General features: G+C 49.1%; 1 protein-coding gene across 1 annotated transcript in view; it reads right to left on the bottom strand.

Moving 5' to 3' along the window:
- lrp2a (low density lipoprotein receptor-related protein 2a) overlaps positions 1-19,733 on the bottom strand; it is a gene marked incomplete at its 5' end in the record, with an annotated part of 335,411 nt that overhangs the window by 39,828 nt on the left and 275,850 nt on the right. The window contains 6 exon segments of the mRNA XM_084314359.1: positions 11,765-11,855; positions 14,097-14,216; positions 15,743-15,922; positions 17,550-17,770; positions 18,525-18,653; positions 19,279-19,444. Coding sequence (XP_084170485.1) covers positions 11,765-11,855; positions 14,097-14,216; positions 15,743-15,922; positions 17,550-17,770; positions 18,525-18,653; positions 19,279-19,444 — 907 coding nt within the window.

Genomic DNA, 19,733 nt, shown 5'->3' with positions numbered 1-19,733 from the left:
ACTGAGTACTTATTACTTAGTACCTGCAGTGGAAAAGGAACGAAGTAACAGGTACCTAAAGCGAGTAGAGTAGAGTAGGGTAGAGTCGAGTAGGTACCATGCAGTGGAAAACGGGCATTACTGTATATCTATACTTTTTACGTGCACTAGTAGTAACACTATGCACTTCATTCTGTTTCAGTTTTACTCCTATCCTAGCAACATGTCAGCAAGAACTACATTAAACGAGAAGCAAGGAAGCTACGTTTGACTCTTGTGTTGCTTATTGAAGAGTTTGGCTGGCCGTCTACCTTTGATTAAAAACATCATCGGGAGGACAGCAGAGTAAAAAGACAAGCGACCAGCTGGTGCAACGTCGATTCCTTCGACAGATCAGAATAGCATTATGGACCCCGCCAAAGAGAACGACACAACCTCTCAAGTCAGCGCAAGCAGCGACCGCTCATCTACAGCTTCAGCCAGCACAGCAACAAGGGCCCATGTAAGGGCAGAGGCAGCGCGCGTACGCGCATCATTTGCAGAGAAAGATACTAGACTGGCTCTGGAGAAGGCTAGACTGGACGCTGAATTGGGAGCTTTGACTCTCCAAAGAGAGGCAGCCGTCGCCATAGCACAGGCAGAGGTATTGGAGGCAGCCGAACAGCAGGCTAGAACACCGCCCAGCAGAGGCAGGAGGACACTCTCAGGGAGAGACATTGCCGACCGGACAAGTGCCTATGTAAACCAACAGAACGAGTTACATAAAACTTCGCGTCGCGATGTCCCCGCCCCCTTGTCTATTCGACTCAATGGCAGTCTAATCCAATGGGGAACCGCATACGAGGATTCACGACCTAACTCCCCTACCCAGGAGCCTGTCATGCTGCCCGGAGAGCACGTCACACCGTTCCACACGACCCCCTCCAAAACACGTCGTCATGCCGACGAGACCTATCAGGACGAATTTAAGCCACGTATCCAAAATATGAACCCTTCAGCTCAACCCTATACTCCTCATTACCACACCCCACCAGCTAACCCCGCCGAAACCCCTGAGATAACAGACTTTGTTAAATACTTAGCACGTCGGGAGCTAGTGACAACAGGACTCAACCAGTTCGACGACCAACCCGAGAGTTTTCTGGCATGGCAGTCGTCATTCCTCAACGCCATCAGAGGTCTCAACCTTTCAGCCAGTGAAGAATTGGACCTCTTGACCAAGTGGCTAGGCAAGGAATCATCCCACCACGTCAGGAGAATGCGTCAGATACACGTCAACGATCCCGAAGCAGCACTGAGTAAGGCATGGGATAGACTAAGCAGGCGTTACGCCTCATCCGGGGTAATTGAAAATACTCTTTTCAAGAAACTGGATGCGTTTCCTAGGATCTCCAGTAAAGACTATATCAAACTCATGGAGCTTGGAGACCTCCTTATGGAGTTCCAGTCTGCAAAGGAGGATGGATACCTACCCGGGTTGGCCTTCCTGGACACCGCTCGCGGCATCAACCCTATAGTAGAGAAACTCCCATACGCCCTACAGGAGAAATGGATATCCCAAGGCTCCAGGTTCAAAGACGAAAACAACGGCCTCTTTCCCCCATTCGCCTACTTCACTATTTATTTGCTATGAAGCACGCATCAGGAACGACCCAAGCTTTGCTCTCCCCAGCAACAGTCCTCCCACGAGAGATAGGCCAGTCTATCAGACAGGGAGAATCCCAGTGTCAGTCCACAAGACAGATGTCTCCCCAGATACCGAACAGGACACAAACATATTCCCAAAGCAAACCGAGAATCCAGGAAAGAACTGCCCTATCCATCACGCACCACACCCATTAAGTACGTGCCATGGTTTTAGAGCAAAACCACTCGACGAGAGAAGGGCCTTCCTCCGCGAAAATGGGATGTGTTACAGGTGTTGCGCATCATACTCCCATTTAGCCAGGGACTGTAAACTTTCCGTGAAATGCGATGAGTGTGAGAGTGACCGTCATATCACAGCTATGCATCCTGGCCCAACATCGCAAGCAGTTCCAACGCCGGCACCAGAGGATAACGAGGAGGAAGAAGATCTTATCGTCACCTCACACTGCACTGAGGTTTGCGGCGAAAGACAGCCAGCAATGTCCTGCTCTAAAATACGTCTGGTTCAAGTCTTTCCCCAGGGGCAGCGTCACAAGGCAGTCAAGATGTACGCCGTACTTGATGACCAGAGTAACCGCTCATTAGCAAGGCCAGAATTCTTCGAGCTATTTAACGTCAAGAGCTACTCCTCCCCCTACTCATTAAGAACATGTGCTGGGGTCGTCAACACGTCTGGAATAAAGGCGGAAGGCTTCCAAATCGAGCCGGTGGATGGAGGAACTACCCTCACGTTACCAGCACTGTTTCAAGTTTCAAGTTTCTTTAATAGTTGTCATACAGAAGTACAGAATACTTTTATACAAAATGCTTCTTACTACACACTGATCGAGTGCAAGCAAATCCTTACCAACAGGTCAGAAATACCGACTCCAAAGGCAGCTCGCTTCCATCCCCATCTGAAGTCCGTCGCGGGTCACCTCCCGGAGTTCGACCCAAACGCTCAAATCCTCCTTTTGCTAGGAAGAGACATCATACGAGTACACAAGGTGAGACAGCAGGTCAACGGCCCTCACAACGCCCCCTTTGCTCAGAGATTGGATTTGGGATGGGTCGTGGTTGGGGAAGTGTGCCTTGGGAACACACACAAGCCTAGCGTGAGCACCTTCAGGACCCACGTGCTAGAGAATGGACGCCCTTCCTACTTCACACCCTGCAACAACTTCATGGACCTGAAAGAGAGAACGTGGCATGGCGGGGAGCAACAGAATGGCCTCATCAACACACACAGATCCAACTTGGAGAGAGTTACAGCGGATAACTCAGGACGAGCCCCTGCCATCTCAGGACATGTCCCCGCTGTCTCAGGACACACCCCTGCCGTCTCAGGACACACCCCTGCTGTCTCAGGACACGCCCCTGCTGTCTCAGGACACGCTCCTGCTGTCTCAGGACACGCCCCTGCTGTCTCAGGACACGTCCCTGCTGTCTCAGGACACGCCCCTGCCATCTCAGGACATGCCCCCGCCGTCTCAGGACACGTCCCTGCCGTCTCAGGACACGCCCCTGTCGTCTCAGGACACACCCCTGTCGTCTCAGGACACGCCCCTGTCATCTCAGGACACGCCCCCGCCGTCTCAGGACACGCCCCCACCGTCTCTAGACATGTCCCTGCTGTCTCAGGACACGCCCTTGCCGTCTCAGGACACGTCCCCGCTGTCTCAGGACCAGGCCACGTGAGCGGATCGGCGCAGGCGAGAAATCCGCTCTTCGCTCTTTAAAGCTTGGTCCGCTCCGCTAATCGCTAATGTTGACCCCGCCCCCAAGTCGCTCTCCGCTCGCTCCCCGCTCACCTTGAATCGAGCGATCCCCGCTCCCCGCGCCAGATCGCTCGGCAGATTTTTTTTTTTTTTTTAGCATGGTGTCAATTAGCTCAAACTACAACAGTCTACATCCCCTGGGCCCCTTAACAATTGTTTGTATTGAGCCGCATTGTAATTGTACCCATTCTGCAATGTTAAATAACGTTGCTTATCCATTCACTAGCTCTATTAAGCGATGATAGCTAGCCTAGCCACAATGCTATGGTCGCTGCCATTAACGTTAGCATGTAAGCTAACGACAACAACAATGGCGTCAAAACTTTTTGGGACAGGATGTGAGTGACAAAGCCTGAACAGGATATCACAGGTTCACCCTTCTCATTGGTTGAAAATGGCCTTCATGTTTGTACATCGCCATCTGTTGCTTTGGCATTGTACTACATGTATATTACATCAGTGTTAAACCACTGTGTGAGCGGTCCGGAGCGGATTGGAGCGGAGGAGAACTCTCGCTCCGGACGTCGCGCCGACCCATTTTAAAACCCACTCCTCGCTCACGTCAAAACCGCCCGCTCCGCTCCCCGCACCGCTCACGCTCCGATCCACTCACATGCACTGCTCAGGACACGCCCCCGCTGTCTCAGGACACGTCCCCGCTGTCTCAGGACACGTCCCCGCTGTCTCAGGACACGCCCCCGCCGTCTCAGGACACGTCCCTGCTGTCTCAGGACACATCCCTGCTCTCTCAGGACACGTCCCTGCTGTCTCAGGACACGTCCCTGCTGTCTCAGGACACATCCCTGCTGTCTCAGGACACACCCCTGCTGTCTCAGGACACATCCCTGCTGTCTCAGGACACGTCCCTGCTGTCTCAGGACACGTCCCCGCTGTCTCAGGACACACCCCTGCCGTCTCAGGACACGCTCCTGCCGTCTCAGGACACGTCCCCGCCGTCTCAGGACACGCCCATGCCGTCTCAGGACACGCCCCTGCTGTCTCAGGACACCCCCTGCCGTCTCAGGACACGCCCCCGATGTCTCAGGACACGCCCCTGCTGTCTCAGGACACGTCCCCGCCGTCTCAGGACACGCCCATGCCGTCTCAGGACACGCCCCTGCCGTCTCAGGACACGCCCATGCCGTCTCAGGACACCCCCGCTGTCTCAGGACACGCCCCCCGATGTCTCAGGACACGCCCCCACTGTCTCCGGACACGCCCCTGCTGTCTCCGGACACGCCCCTGCTGTCTCCAGACATGCCCCTGCTGTCTCTGGACACGCCCCTGCTGTCTCCGGACACGCCCCTGCTGTCTCCGGACACTCCCCTGCTCTCTCCGGACATGCCCCTGTCGTCTCCGGACACTCCCCTGTCGTCTCCGGACACGCCCCTGCTGTCTCAGGACACTCCCCCTCCCCTGCTTCAGGACTCCCTTCATCTCGACACCCGCAACGCTGCTTACACAAAGGTTGGCGCTCCCCTTCCACCCGGAGATTTATCAGACAAGGACGTCCACCGAAGCCAATGGAGACAGGCGCAAGCCCTTGCCAACACGTTCCGGGCCCGTTGGAGACATGAGTACCTCCCGACACTGCAGGGTCGACGCAAGTGGGCCGAAGATCACCGCAACTTACAGGAAGGCGACGTCGTGTTGTTGAAAGACAGTCAAGCTGCAAGGAACGAGTGGCCTATGGCACTGGTAACTTCCACCTTCCCAAGCCAGGACGGAAAGGTGCGTAAGGTCGAAGTAAAGACCACAGCTCAAGGAAGTCCAGAGACATTCCTGAGACCCGTTTCAGAAATCGTGCTTCTTTTGCCTAAAGAGGACTGAAGTTAAGTTAATGTGTACTATAGCGTACACGTTTAATGCGGGGAGTGTTCTGCCTCCCAGGCAGTGTATATAGTTTTGATTTGCTTTGGCACCACCTGTTGGTCGAACGTGGTATATACAGGAAGTGGGACCTCATGGTCAAACAGGAAGTGGTAGCTCACAGATAAACAGGAAGTGGGACCTGCAGCTTCACCAGGAAGAGAGTTCTCATTATGAACAACATGCTGTTCTTATCTATAGTAATCCTTTATTGTTTGCAAGTGTGACGGATCATAATGGTCTGCGTTGTGTTTGATGTTAAATGAGAATGTCCCGAGGGGGAGTCGAACAGGGGGCTCCCGCGTCCGCGGGCGACGACACAGGCCGCTGCACTAAGAAGTGAATTCACTCCTAACTACCGTACCTATGCGTCTGTTAACCCTGTTATGGGGAAGTGAGTTTAATTTACCAGCCCGCACTGCCACAGTCACTCGTCAACACACCTGTTTCCGTGACTGTGGACATACCCACGGCCACGGGCTTCCCCGTTACACTCACCTCCCTAAACTCACGCCCCTCAGGACATCCGGGTCACTGGGCACCACTGTGATGGATCATACTGGTCTGCGTTGTGTTTGATGTTAAATGAGAATGTCCCGAGGGGGAGTCGAACAGGGGGCTCCCGTGTCCGCGGGCGACGACACAGGCCGCTGCACTAAGAAGTGAATTCACTCCTAACTACCGTACCTATGCGTCTGTTAACCCTGTTATGGGGAAGTGAGTTTAATTTACCAGCCCGCACTGCCACAGTCACTCGTCAACACACCTGTTTCCGTGACTGTGGACATACCCACGGGCTTCCCCGTTACACAAGGTTATCTTTCAGTTTTTTTTTTTTTTTTTTTATCTTTTTCCCCCTCCATTTTCCTCCGATTTTCTCCCATCCCAATGTTAGTCGTATGCCAATTCCCAATCCCCTTCCTGGTCGTTGTGCACTTACCCCCCACAGTCAGATCATCTGGGAGAGTGGAGGCTATCACGTGCTTCCTCCGACACACGTCCAGCCAATCAACCGCTTCTTTTCACCTGGCAGCGCGGATCCTCCCTGAGAGGGCGTAGCCTGTGGAAGGATCACACTATCCCACTCAGGTCCGATCCGCGCTTAGCAGGCGCCCCGACCGAACTGTAGGAGTCACTGTTTACAACGACCCGGACCCACCCCGCCAGCTTCTCCCACCCTCTAATACAGCCAATTGTATTAGTGTGAACGGCCAGCCAAGCTGGTGACAACCCCGGAGCTGTGAGCTGGATTCGAACAGGCGAATCCAGCTCACAGCTCCGGGGTTGGTGACGAACGCAATCTCCGCCACGCCACCTAACCGCCCCATCTTTCAGTTTTGAAGTATATTGTCGTAGATGGGACGCTGTTACGTTCGTATTCTATTACCTATGATACATGCTAATGGCAGATACAGTAGATGTTCATAATACTTGGAATGTTTAGTACAACATGTCTACATATAATCATTTAGTACACTTACTGTATATCTATACTTTTTACGTGCACTAGTAGTAACACTATGCACTTCATTCTGTTTCAGTTTTACTCCTATCCTAGCAACATGTCAGCAAGAACTACATTAAACGAGAAGCAAGGAAGCTACGTTTGACTCTTGTGTTGCTTATTGAAGAGTTTGGCTGGCCGTCTACCTTTGATTAAAAACATCATCGGGAGGACAGCACAAAGAGGACTCCACTTCTGACGCCACCCCTCTCCGATGCTGGGCTCTTCGGGTCGGCGTTGCAGCTGATGACCTCAACCTGCAGGGCAATGCAGGAGGAGCGTTCCGTGCTCCAGCCTCATTTCCCCCCGCCCGATGTCGCCGGTGGAGTCAGACGGAAGGCTCGCCGTCGAGGTTCCGCCGCCGTAGCCGCCGCTGCTACCACCGCCACTGCTGGCCCTTCAGCAAAGAAGGCCAGGAGGAGAGAGGGCGCCTCGGCCACTGCAGCCGGCCCATCCACGCTCGGAGGTGACGGTAGGGATCGTCGTGACCAGCTTCCAGTCCTTTACCGTCCCTCCGGGGCTCCCCGGGGTGGCAAGTCCCGAGCGGCTCGTGGCAGGCGTCGCTAAAATGACTTTTTCCCTCTGTTGGTCCCACATGTTCCCTTCCCGGGCCATCGTATGATTTTGTTAAAAATAAAAGGTCCCTCCTGTGAGGGACTATTTTTTGTTACAAACTGTGTGTTTATTCACTACATATGATGGGGATACGATGTGTGAACCTTTCGCTAGTGTGGGTTTGATAGAAGGGCTAGACTTATAGTCTTGTTGGTCGCTACATTTCATGTTATAGAGCTTAAGCAAGACCTGCAGCTTACACTCGGTTGAAAAGGGTTTTTTCTGCCTCGACCTGAAGATTAGGTTCTTCACATAAAGGTAGAGGTTAGTTGTGTGCTCTGTTGCTTAAACAGTGATATTGAGCCGCAACACTGTTGTGTTGGTCTGCAGTAATGCTCGTGTGTGTAAAGGTACCGCGGTTCAGGCCGCTCTCTCTCTCTATCAGATTTTCTGTGTCTTGCAACATAAACACAGGTGTCGGGTTCACACATATATAACTTGGCCTTGTTATAAACCCTGTTCACAGACTTGTCTGTGGCTAGCGCGCATTGAATTAGGTTTGCGCTGTTCATTAGCATACTGGCTACTTAAGGTATCATATGGCTATTGTTGTTGTCGTATTCGAGGGTTGGGCTTGCGAGGGGGTACCGGATAAACCCCTCCTTCCCTCTTCTGATTGGTCTGGGTTTTTTTTTACTCTCTTTTTCATTCGGTCCGGCCAAGCTGTTAGGCAGCTTGGCACGGGGGGGGGGTTCCCTGACTCTGCACCTATCACGGGCAGTTGAGTCATGGGTTTCCCCCCGTCATAGAATACGTCACTGGGCACGTTTCTATTGGACGACGGCTTCCGTGAGTTTTTTCAGACCCGTGTGTGGGTCTGTCATTGTCAAGTTGTCGGGGCAGAGCGTAGGAACTTAGTGTTCTGCTACGCTCGATATACGCGTAACTTGAGTGTTGGTCACATGGCTCAATGTTACCTTGACTTTTCAATTCATGGCTCACGTGGGAAGTCTATCTGAGGATTCCCGTCTCCTCCCTGCGGTGAGGGTGGCGGGATGTGAAAATGAAAAAAATTTTACCCTCAGCCGCGTCACGTGGGATTCATGTCAGTCTGTGTTTCTTTCTTTTTAATAAAAAGAGGAAAGAATGTGAAGCACGACGGCTCCTTGTCGTTCTCCCAGGCGACTTGGAGGAACAATGTCTGGTGTCTTGTTAGACTATCCATTGATGTATTTGGGTCTCGACGCGTACATAGTGCTGGCTCGGGGTGTTTCTGATAAGAATCACGCATGGGGCTGGTACGCCTTGGTTGCTCGTTATTAAAACAGCGTTTTTATTGGGCAACTGGGATGGAAGTTTTCTCTTCCGAGCGACTGTTACTAGGTCTCGACAAATTCTCGTTTATATCTGGGGGATGTTAACGGAATAGATCAAAACATAGGTAGAGGGGTCTCACGCCCTTGGGGTGGGCCACTGAGCGCGGTACGAATGGGACCATCTGGGTGGCGCCCTCTTTTCATGTTTTAGATCGACACGCAAAATGGGGGACCCTGATGTAAACAAGATGAAAGTCTTTCTCTGGTCTGCATCCCCTTAACAATTGTATGTATTGAGCTGTACTGTACTGTACCCATTCTGCAATCTGTTAATAAAGTTTTCATTCATTCATTCATTCATTCACGCGTACCTACCCCCTCTTTTGGAGTGGGGATGTCGGCGTGATTAGTGCACAGGACTGAGTCTGGTTACGCTGGTCCAGGTCAGTTAACCCGTTGTCCGACGGGGACGCAGATCTTCTGTTCTGGTACCCTGAGGGACTTGTGCTTTTTTCAGGGGGAAAAATGCCGGGTCGGCCCGGGTGTCACAGGGTTGGGCATTATGGAGACCCTTTGTTGGGTACATGTTGTACCTTGCGATATCATAAAGGGGCTGGTTTTCCATTCTTTTCGCTCCTCTCTTACAAGAGGGGGCTGTGGGTGGTCTTATGGACCTCCTCTGGCATCCCTGTGTGCTTCCTGGGCCGCCGGGCCCAGTCCGATGTTTCGTCGACCCGTAGGCCTGGGATAACCCCTTTTTGGAAACTGAAACACTTGTACTGCGGTATAGCCAGTGTATACCCGCAGGTGTGTTTTGGAGTTTTTTCTTGAAGGGTTATAGGAACAACCACCGCATGTGGTACCGAGAGGGTGGTTGATTCCCTGGTGTGTTGGAGCGGAGTCAACTCCCGGGTTACCCGGTTGAATGTGCCCCTGCACGTTCATGACGCCTGCCAATCGTGTCAGCCTTCTCTGCCTCGGCCCCTCTGGGTTTTTTGGTGGAGGCTTTGTCATGGTGCGCAACAATGCCAGCATACGCCCCTTCCGCCGGGGGTGCTGTTTCAGTTGACCCCTTTGGCGCCTGTCTCGTCCACAGTGCTCCAGGCTCGGGTCAAATGCCTGCTGCCTGGATTGAGGGATCGACCCCTCCTTCAAGTTCAAGTTCCTTTTATTGCCACACGGCCAGGCCGGTGGAATCCTGGTGGTCGTCTCCCCGGTGCGCTGCCTGCTCCCGCTGTAGTGTAGCCTCTTGAGTGCTTCGAGTTACAGCCATGCTGACTGCCTGTGTGTGCCAGGGTCAGTGTGCCAGGCGGCGTGCTAGTGGGGGGAAGGGCCCGCTCTTGGAGGGGCCCTGTCCGAATACACTGGCGATGTGGGGGGCGGTGTCACTAGTGACCGCCTGGTGAGGTCTTGATGCTGTGGCATCGTTGACCTCTCCGGGCCCCCTTTTTCCGGGGGATCCAGTCCCTTCAGTGGGTCTGGGTCTTCCTTCGCGCTCCGCTGCTACGGCCTTGCCACAGGGTTGAGTTTGCTCTTGACCCCGTGATTTTGGGGGCGGTAACGAGGTTTGTTCCTTCCGTTCATTCCCTGGTGGCATGCGGGTTGTGCGTGTGCGTAGTCGTGGGGTCAAGCCACGGTCTGCTCACCCTGTGCGTTGAGTTGCTCGAGTTTATCTTCGCATGGTCGGATCCGTCTCCCTCCCGTCCTCCAATAGGGAGGGTATCCTCCATTAGGGAGGGTCGGGGGGCTCGGTCCTCCCCGGTTCTGATGGTTGTGGGGGGCCTCAGTGGGGTACATTTGTCGAGCTTCAAGCTCCCGCTCAGCTCCCATTGTGCAGATGACGCTGAGCGGAAGCTAGTATGATATAGAACGATAGGTTATGAATATAACCGTAGTTCTATGAATACTAGTGACGCTCAGCGTCTGGACGCCACTGCGGCCTTTGATCTCGCCATGTGGTGAAAGATTGGGAAGTAGGCGAGTGTGGGACCACACACCTGCTTATGAAGGTAGCGGATAGGGGTGTGGCCAGACGAATGTTGGTATGTAAAGGTACATTGTGAATTTTTATTCAGTGCAAATGCACAAAGTGAGGTTAGTGCAGATGACGCTGAGCGTCACTAGTATTCATAGAACTACGGTTATATTCATAACCTATCGTTAACCTTCTGTAGTGTAGTAGTAAAGGGTTAACCGTCTGTAGTGTGATAGTAAAGGGTTAACCTTCTGTAGTGTGGTAGTGAAAGGGTTAACCGTCTGTAGTGTGATAGTAAAGGGTTAACCGTTTGTAGTGTGGTAGTGAAAGGTTAACCGCGTGTAGTGCGATAGTAAAGGGTTAACCGTTTGTAGTGTGGTAGTGAAAGGTTAACCGTCTCTAGTGTGATAGTAAAGGGTTAACCTTCTGTAGTGTGGTAGTGAAAGGGTTAACCGTCTGTAGTGTGGTAGTGAATGGGGTTAACCTTCTGTAGTGTGGTAGTGAAAGGGTTAACCATCTGTAGTGTGGTAGTGAAAGGGTTAACCGTCTGTAGTGTGGTAGTGAAAGGGTTAACCTTCTCTAGTGTGATAGTAAAGGGTTAACCTTCTGTAGTGTGGTAGTGAAAGGGTTAACCTTCTGTAGTGTGGTAGTGAAAGGGTTAACCTTCTGTAGTGTGGTAGTGAAAGGGTTAATAGCCCAGGCTTTTATTTGCTTCAATCGCTGAACTCAACCGACCTATATTTGAGACAGGCCTATATATGGGACCAGCCTTTAATTCCTGTTTAAACCAATTATGAATATTACTTGTATAAAGATTAGGCTATCGAATAACATTATTGATTACGAATCATTGGCGCTAGTGAATGTAGAGTGAGACTTGACACACACACACACACACACACACACACACACACACACACACACACACACACACACACAAGACGAGACTCACTTACACTTGGGCTGCCCCCCCCCCCGTCTATATGGTCACTGGTGTGACAGACTCACTTGCACTTGGGCTGCCCCCCCCAGACTCACTTGCACTTAGGCTGCCCCCCCCCCCCCCGCTCCCCCCCCTCAGACTCACTTGCACTTGGGCTTCCCCCCCCAGACTCACTTGCACTTAGGCTGCCCCCCCCCCCCCCCCCCCCCTCAGACTCACTTGCACTTGGGCTGCCCCCCCTCGTCAGAGTAGCAGCTTCCTCCGTTCATGCATCTGCATGCAAGAGGCATCGGGACTGGAGGCTCGATGGCTGCCGGAGTGAAAAGCCACAGACACACGATGACGACAACCACAACAACAACAACAACAACAACAACAACAACAACAACAACAACAACAACAACAACAACAACAACATCAGGGTATCATGCAGGTTTCAAGAATTAAATTTAAGATCTTTTTAATTCCACTTAAAGCTAAACTGAATACCAATTTCTTATACCATACTAGCAAAAAAAACACATACAGTAGCAACACTGAACTGGCGGCTGCACTTGCGCACCAATTTAAATTCTAGCACGTTCCATACAAGCTCTCGCCAGACGCACCAAGCTCCCGGTAGCCCCGCAAAAAACAACTGTATTTAATATTATTTAATCTCCCGACAGCCGTGCTGCCCCCAAAATTATTGTATACCTGTGCAAATTAAATTTTTCTTTTTTTTTTTTTTATTATTTTTTAAACAAACGCATAAACAAACATGACAACACACGATTAGATATACAAGCATTGTTAACAGTGCACATCAAATTAAATCACCGTTTAGATAAATGTCTTATACAAGATATACCCCTAATACCTGCTATCTATTCCCCTACACACATATGCTCTTGCTCGCACCCCCCACCCTGGACCCCCCAATGGATAATCCATCCATTATCATTCGCTCCTAACCAGACACTACCATTATATGCTAGCTTTTATTCTCTCCACCACTTCTAACCACATTGTCAATTTGGATTCATTGAGACCCAAAATTCTTGCTGTAGATATTTCTAGATAAATCACATCGAGATATGTAAGAATCCAGACCTTTCGGCAAATTTTTTCCGGTTGAATCCTTCGTGATGCTATCAGTTTTTTAGCCACTGTAATATCAGATAAAACCAATCTCTTTAGCTGTATAGGTACTGCATACTCAAAAACATCATTCAGCAGTAATACAGAGGGGTGTACAGGTATATTCAGAATTAAGAGATTTGATAATTGCTGGGTCACTTCTTTCCAGAATATCTTAACTGGTGGGCAGTCCCAGTACATGTGCATAAATGTCCCCTCGTCCCCATTTGTACATAAGGAGCATTTGGAGTCTTGTTTAAGACCCATTCTGTTCAGTCTTATAGGAGTCAAGTATGTCCTATGAATATAGTTAAGATTGATTTGTTGATGGTCCGGGTTCCTTGATGCAAGTCGAACATTTGCCCAGGCTTCTTGCCAATCAAAATCTTTTTCCAGGTCTGGTATATCCCTCCTCCAAATAGAGTCTAGGTGGAGGGTTTCATACGAGGCCGTTAGTAATTGATGATAAAAATCTGATACAAAACCTCTTGATGTCTCTCTTTCATAGAAACATTTGTGGTATCTGTGGTGTGCAATTGGTATCCTTAATGGAACACCGTAAGCCTTCAAACATAACAATAATTGTGCGTAAAAATAATATGTGGAACCGGTGAGATTACATTTTTTTTCTATTTCATCATAACTACAAATACCCTGTTTGTTGAAAACATCTCCTAATGTATGTATGTCTTGCTTTTCCCATCTAGGGAATCTTATAGGTCGTTTTCCAATCAGGAGTGCATTGTTATTGAATAAGGGAGTATGATTATGCCATTTATGTGGGTTAGAATATTTTTTTTTTTTTTTTCAAATTAAGACTTTTTTATACTTTTTGCGGCCTTAAATTGAGAATTGTGAATTTTATACTTATGAATACTTTTTAATATCCCACAGATACCCTGTAACAACAAGAACAACAACAATAACAACAACAACATTGTCACAATGTCAGACGGAGACACAGTAGTGGTGGTGGTAGCACCATGGAGGTCAGGCAGCGCTTGTGGGAGGGGGCGGGGCTCGTGGGAAGGGCTTTTATATTGTTTGTATTTACATAAAATAAAATCTAAATCAAATAATGACAATACATTTGAATCCAATCTAAGATAATGTAGCACACCAAAATCTTCTTGGCTAGGTGCAACAGGAGGTTCATTATTCAGCCCTAAATGATGATGAAATCTGCATACTACTGTGCGTGCAGCTAAACGCTGCATGTATTTGCTAAACTGGTTACTTGTGAAGACAGAAATGAGGTGGAGTGACCCGACCCCGACCCCTGACCCCCGACCCTGACCCCAGCTGAGTCACTAAGTGGACTGACCTGACCCTGACCCCGACCCCAGCTGAGTCACTAAGTGAACCGGAGGTGGACTGACCCAACCCTGATCCCTGACCCCAGCCCAGTCACTGGCAGCACCAGCCGTCATACCTGCGTCACATTCGTTGGAGTTGTAGCTGACGGTGGAGGATCCCTGTGGACAGGAGCAGGTGTAGCCGCCCGGACGCAGGAGACACAGGTGACTGCACACGTCCTTACAGGGGTTGGGGACTGAGGGAGACAGAGAGGACACTTGAATGAATGAATGAATGGATGATTTTATTTCGGTATTTTTTTCTTCTTTTTTAAGCATAGTAGTAGAACTTAAAAAAAAAAATTACTGAAAAGGTGTAGGCTGAAGCCGAGGCTTATAATTGCCTACCTTTTTTTACATTACACTATTTACACAAAAAAATATTTAAAATACAAAAAAGAAACATAATTCAGTATATCATTTAGCAAAGGTTACAAACATTTCAGTTTTATGTACAAAAGTTTTTTTTTTAATACTTTTTCTTTTTTTATATATATCTTTTCTTTTTCCGTTTGTCACTATTTGAACACAGAGGAGACAGAGAGAGAGGACATGTCTTTACAGGGGTTGGGGACTGAGGAGACAGAGAGAGAGAGGACATGTCTTTACAGCGGTTGGGGACTGAGGAGACAGATAGAGAGGACATGTCTTTACAGGGGTTGGGGACTGAGGAGACAGAGAGAGAGGACATGTCTTTACAGGGGTTGGGGACTGAGGAGACAGAGAGAGAGGACATGTCTTTACAGGGGTTGGGGACTGAGGAGACAGAGAGAGAGGACATGTCTTTACAGGGGTTGGGGTCTGAGGAGACAGAGAGAGAGGACATGTATTTACAGGGGTTGGGGTCTGAGGAGACAGAGAGAGAGGACATGTCTTTACAGCGGTTGGGGACTGAGGAGACAGAGAGAGAGGACATGTCTTTACAGGGGTTGGGGACTGAGGAGACAGAGAGAGAGGACATGTCTTTACAGCGGTTGGGGTCTGAGGAGACAGATATCTAATATAGAACAATAATAATAATAAATTATATTTGTAACACACTTTATATGTGCTACATGAAAGGGGAAGAAATGTCACGAATAAAACAATTAAAATGAATAAAACAACCAATGAAATTAAAGAAACATTCAGATAAAAAAAAAACTAAAACAATGATAATTAAAAACACACAAGGCATCATCAGTCGGTCCATTTAGGCAAATGCCTTGTTAAAAACAAATGTTTTTAGTCCCCTTTTGAAAGCCTCAATGGACTGTGGCGCTCTCAGATGATCGGGGAGGGCAGAACAATACCCTGCTTAACATGGCACCTTCATAACATGATCACCGTCTTTATGACCCGTGTGTCGACTTGTAACTGTCTTAGTTGATTTTTTTTATTGTTTATTCTTATTTATTGTGCGTATATGTGTATGAAATTGCTGATACACTTGGTTTGTAAAGCAAGTTTGTGAGTGCACATAATAGGGTTCACACCAGAGGCCTACCTCTCTGCCCTGCCATACGCAAAGCACTCTCTTAGAAAGTGTTCATTGGTGTATTGCTTTTGCATATAGATTTGAGTTTCCCATCACATCTACTTAAAATGGAGCAAGATATCCATAATAAAAAAATTAAGAAAAAGAAAAACCTCCACCAGTGTGTTCTGACCCGAGTGGTTCTGGTAGATGTGTTCTAGGTTCTGGTAGATGTGTTCTAGGTTCCGGTAGATGAGTTCTTCTCACCTGAGTGGTTCTGCCGGTGCTCCTGGTAGATGCGTACTTGGGTCAGCCAGGGGTTGATGGTCAGCACCTTCACCTTGGTGCCGTGGCCGAACTTGTCGGTCCTCCAGACCTCTCCGCGGTCCTTGGTGGTCCAGTAGACGTGGCCCTCGAACACGTCCAGAGAGAAGGGGTTCCCAATGTCTGGACCGGGGGGGGGGGGGGGACGCCGTTAACCCTCTCACTGCCGCACTACCACACGGTTTAACCCTATCACTGCGGCACTACGGAAGGTTAACCCTTTCACTGCTGCACTACCACACGGTTTAACCCTTTCACTGCGGCACTACGGAAGGTTAACCCTTTCACTGCTGCACTACCACACGGTTTAACCCTTTCACTGCGGCACTACGGAAGGTTAACCCTTTCACTGCTGCACTACCACACGGTTTAACCCTTTCACTGCGGCACTACGGAAGGTTAACCCTTTCACTGCTGCACTACCACACGGGTTAACCCTTTCACTACCACACTACAGAAGGTTAACCCTTTACTATCACACTACAGAAGGTTAACCCTTTACTAGCACACTATCACACTACAGACTGGAAGTGACCAGAGAACAAGGTGTGAGTTTAACCCTTTCACGACCACATTACAGAAGGTTAACTCACACCTTGTTCTCTGATCACTTCCAGTTGGACGGTATCTGCTAGGTTACCCCTGTGTGGTGTTCGGGTCTGTGGGACCCGTTTTCAATGTTTACTAAAATAGAAATTATACAACGTTACGTCTCGGTGCTCTCCTGCGACTCACCACACCTCTAGTTTACCCCTGGAGCTGCCAAACCTGGAGCCGGGAGAATCCAAGTTTCTTTCTAGGAGGGGTTCCCGGGGGAATAATATACCAAGTGCGGTAGAGTGCAGGGGTGTTTGATTGATATTTAAGTGGCCATAGGACAGGTAATGTTGAACGGTTTGTTTAACTTTACAAATGAATAATGTCATATATTGTATGTTGCAGCCCAGAACAAATTGGCTAATTGTTGATAATTGATTTGAAATGTAACTGGTCTGTCCCTGTGGGAGGAGCCACCTGTATAAAGCTGGGGATAGGAGCTCCTCTGAGGCAGTGCTGCTGTGGACGCGCTGGAGGCAACATGGACTCTTTAGTCAAGGGCCTCGTTTTTTTGGTTTGTTAAATATTTTTATATTTAACTTAACTTTTTTGAAAACACCTTTTGGAAACATATTTTGACTGGTTGAAAGAAATATACATCACAAAGCAGCTGATGACAAACTGCCTCTTCTTTCACCACTTGGCCCAAAGCCTTATAGTTCCACTGCAAACTGTGATCATTCTACATGTCCAATACGGACTCTCCACTCTACTGTGTAAAGTTCTGTGGGTTTAGAGTAAGGAGAGGAGAGGAGAGGAGAGGAGAGGAGAGGAGAGGAGAGGAGAGGAGAGGAGAGGAGAGGAGAGGAGAGGAGAGGAGAGGAGAGGAGAGGAGAGGAGAGGAAAGGAAAGGAGAGGAGAGGAGAAGTGATGAGCGGAGAGGAGAGGAGAAGGTAGGAGAAAAGAGGACAAGAGAGGAGAGGAGAGGAGAAGAGAAGAGAGGAGAGGAATGGAGACAAGACAACAGGAGTGGAGAGGAGAGGAGAGGAGAGGAGAAGAGAAGAGAGGAGAGGAATGGAGACAAGACAACAGGAGTGGAGAGGAGAGGAGAGGAGAGGAGAAAAGAAGAGAGGAAAGGAGAGGAGAAAAGAGGAGAAGAGAGGAGAGGTACAGACTCTCCCCTCTACTGTGTAAGGTTCCGTGGGGTCCTCACCTCCTGTGATGACGGACTTCCGGTCCGTGCCGTCCGGCCACATGGACTCGATGATGTTCTCCTTAGAGTCGCACCAGTAGATCCGGTTCCCGTTCAGGTAGTCCAGCGAGAGGCCAGTGGGCCAGCCCAGGTCCTCCCCCAGCAGGACCTGCCGGTGCTGCCCGTCCATCCAGGCCGTCTCGATCCGGGGCCTCCTGCCCCAGTCGGTCCAGTACATGGTTCTACGGATACGACATACATTAACCCCCTTTCACTAACCACACTACCCAAAGGGTTAACCCTTTCACTGCGACGATACATAAGGTTAACCCTTTCACTGCCACGCGACACAGGGTTAACCCTTTCACTACCACTACAGAAGGTTAACCCTTTCACTACCACACTACAGACGGTGAACATAGATAATGTATGTAAAAACGAAATAGTATATTATGCTGTATTGTATTGTGAATGAATTATGAGTAGGTATTGTTGTATTGTATTATGAATTGATTAGGAGTATGCATTGTTGTATTGTATTATGAATTTGATAAGGAGTATTTATTGTTGTTTTAATTGTCTGTATGCCATGTGAATGTTGTAAGTGTATAAAGTCTGTAACTGTATTTTTTACGTGTTATGGACCCCCAGGAAGAATAGCCAAATAAACGTAAACTTAAACCGTCTGTAGTGTGGTAGTGAAAGGGTTAACCTTCTGTAGTGTGGTAGTGAAAGGGTTAAACAACTGTAGTTATCGCTACAAGTTTGCAACCTATCCTAGGAATCACCAGCTGGGAAAAACAACTATTGCGGCATATAATTTGTTATCTCCAACAATGTTCTTAAATACTTTTCCTAACATTAAAAATCTTTGAGGCATTTCAGTGATAAACATTTGACTAACCGCAAAGTTTTATGAACTACACGTATTTTTTTTTACACATTATCTTCTGTATGTTATCAGAGCCTAAGATAGCTTATCATCAGTCTCATTACCCGAGTGATGGATTGACCACAATGGCAGCAGGCTGGTCCAGGTCGGTATGGATCAACCACTTCCTGTACCGCCCATCCAGTTTGGCTACTTCAATCCGATTGGTGCCTGCATCTGTCCAGTAAATGTGCCTGAAAAACAAAAGAAGGGTATTGAGATATAGAACAACTGAGAGACGTTTAGAGTAAGGAGAGAAGAGAAGAGAAGAGAGGCGAGGAGAGGAGAAGAGAAGAGAGGAGAAGAGATGATGGGAGAGAAGAGAAGAGAGGAGAAGAGATTAGTGGAGAAGATAAGAGAACAGAGGCGAGGAGAAGAGAAGAGAGGAGAAGAGAAGAGAGGAGAGGAGAAGAGATGAGCAGAGAGGAGAAGATAGGAGAATGGTAAATGGCTGCATTTATATATCTCTTTTATCCAAAGTGCTTTACAATTTGTTCCTCACATTTTTACCCATTCACTCACACAGTCACACACCGATGGCGGAGGCAGCCATGCAAGGAGCCAACCTGCTCATCGGGAGCAATTAGGGGTCAAGTGTCTTGCTCAAGGACACTTTGACATGCTGCCTGGGAGGAGCGGGAATCGAACCGGGAACCTCAGGATTGCCAGACAACTGCTCTACCTCCTGAGCCACTGTCGCCCCCGAGAAGAGAGGAGGGGGAGGGGAGGAGAGGACAAGAGAGGAGAGGCGAAAAGAGGAGAGGAGAGGAGACGACAGGAGAGGAGAAAAGAGGAGAGGAGAATGCTTAAGTGAAATACCCTCCTATCCAGTCCACTGCGATGCCGTCAGGGTTAGCGATGTATCTCAGGTTGAGATCCACCTCTTTAACTGGGTTGTTGCCGTGGTCAGTGAAGGTGGTCATGTAGGCCCGTTTGATAGAACCAAACTCAGAACCCCGTCCCAGGACAGTCCAATACACAATACCTACAAAGAGGGGTAGCAGTCATTAGATGCTCTTACACACAAACATGCTGGTATCGTGTGGGAGTTCAGCTTTCATGTTAATACTCAAGAGTATCGTTTAGATTGAGATATGAACATGTCCGGCAGCCTGGCTACATGAATAGAGCTCTGGACTCATGATCGGAAGATCACCGGTTCGAGCCCGGTCAAGGCCGTTGTTGGAAACTGGTGTTGTTGTCCAGCAGGGGGCACTCTGTCCTCTGGACTAGTCAGTAACAATGCCCCTGTTACGGTGATAGGGACACCGTAT

Source organism: Notolepis coatsorum (genome assembly GCF_963971535.1).
Source record: "Notolepis coatsorum genome assembly, chromosome: 5".
Lineage (NCBI taxonomy): Eukaryota > Metazoa > Chordata > Actinopteri > Aulopiformes > Paralepididae > Notolepis > Notolepis coatsorum.
The sequence above is the reverse complement of the archived record's forward strand: the minus strand, read 5'-3'. Positions and strand labels throughout refer to the sequence as shown.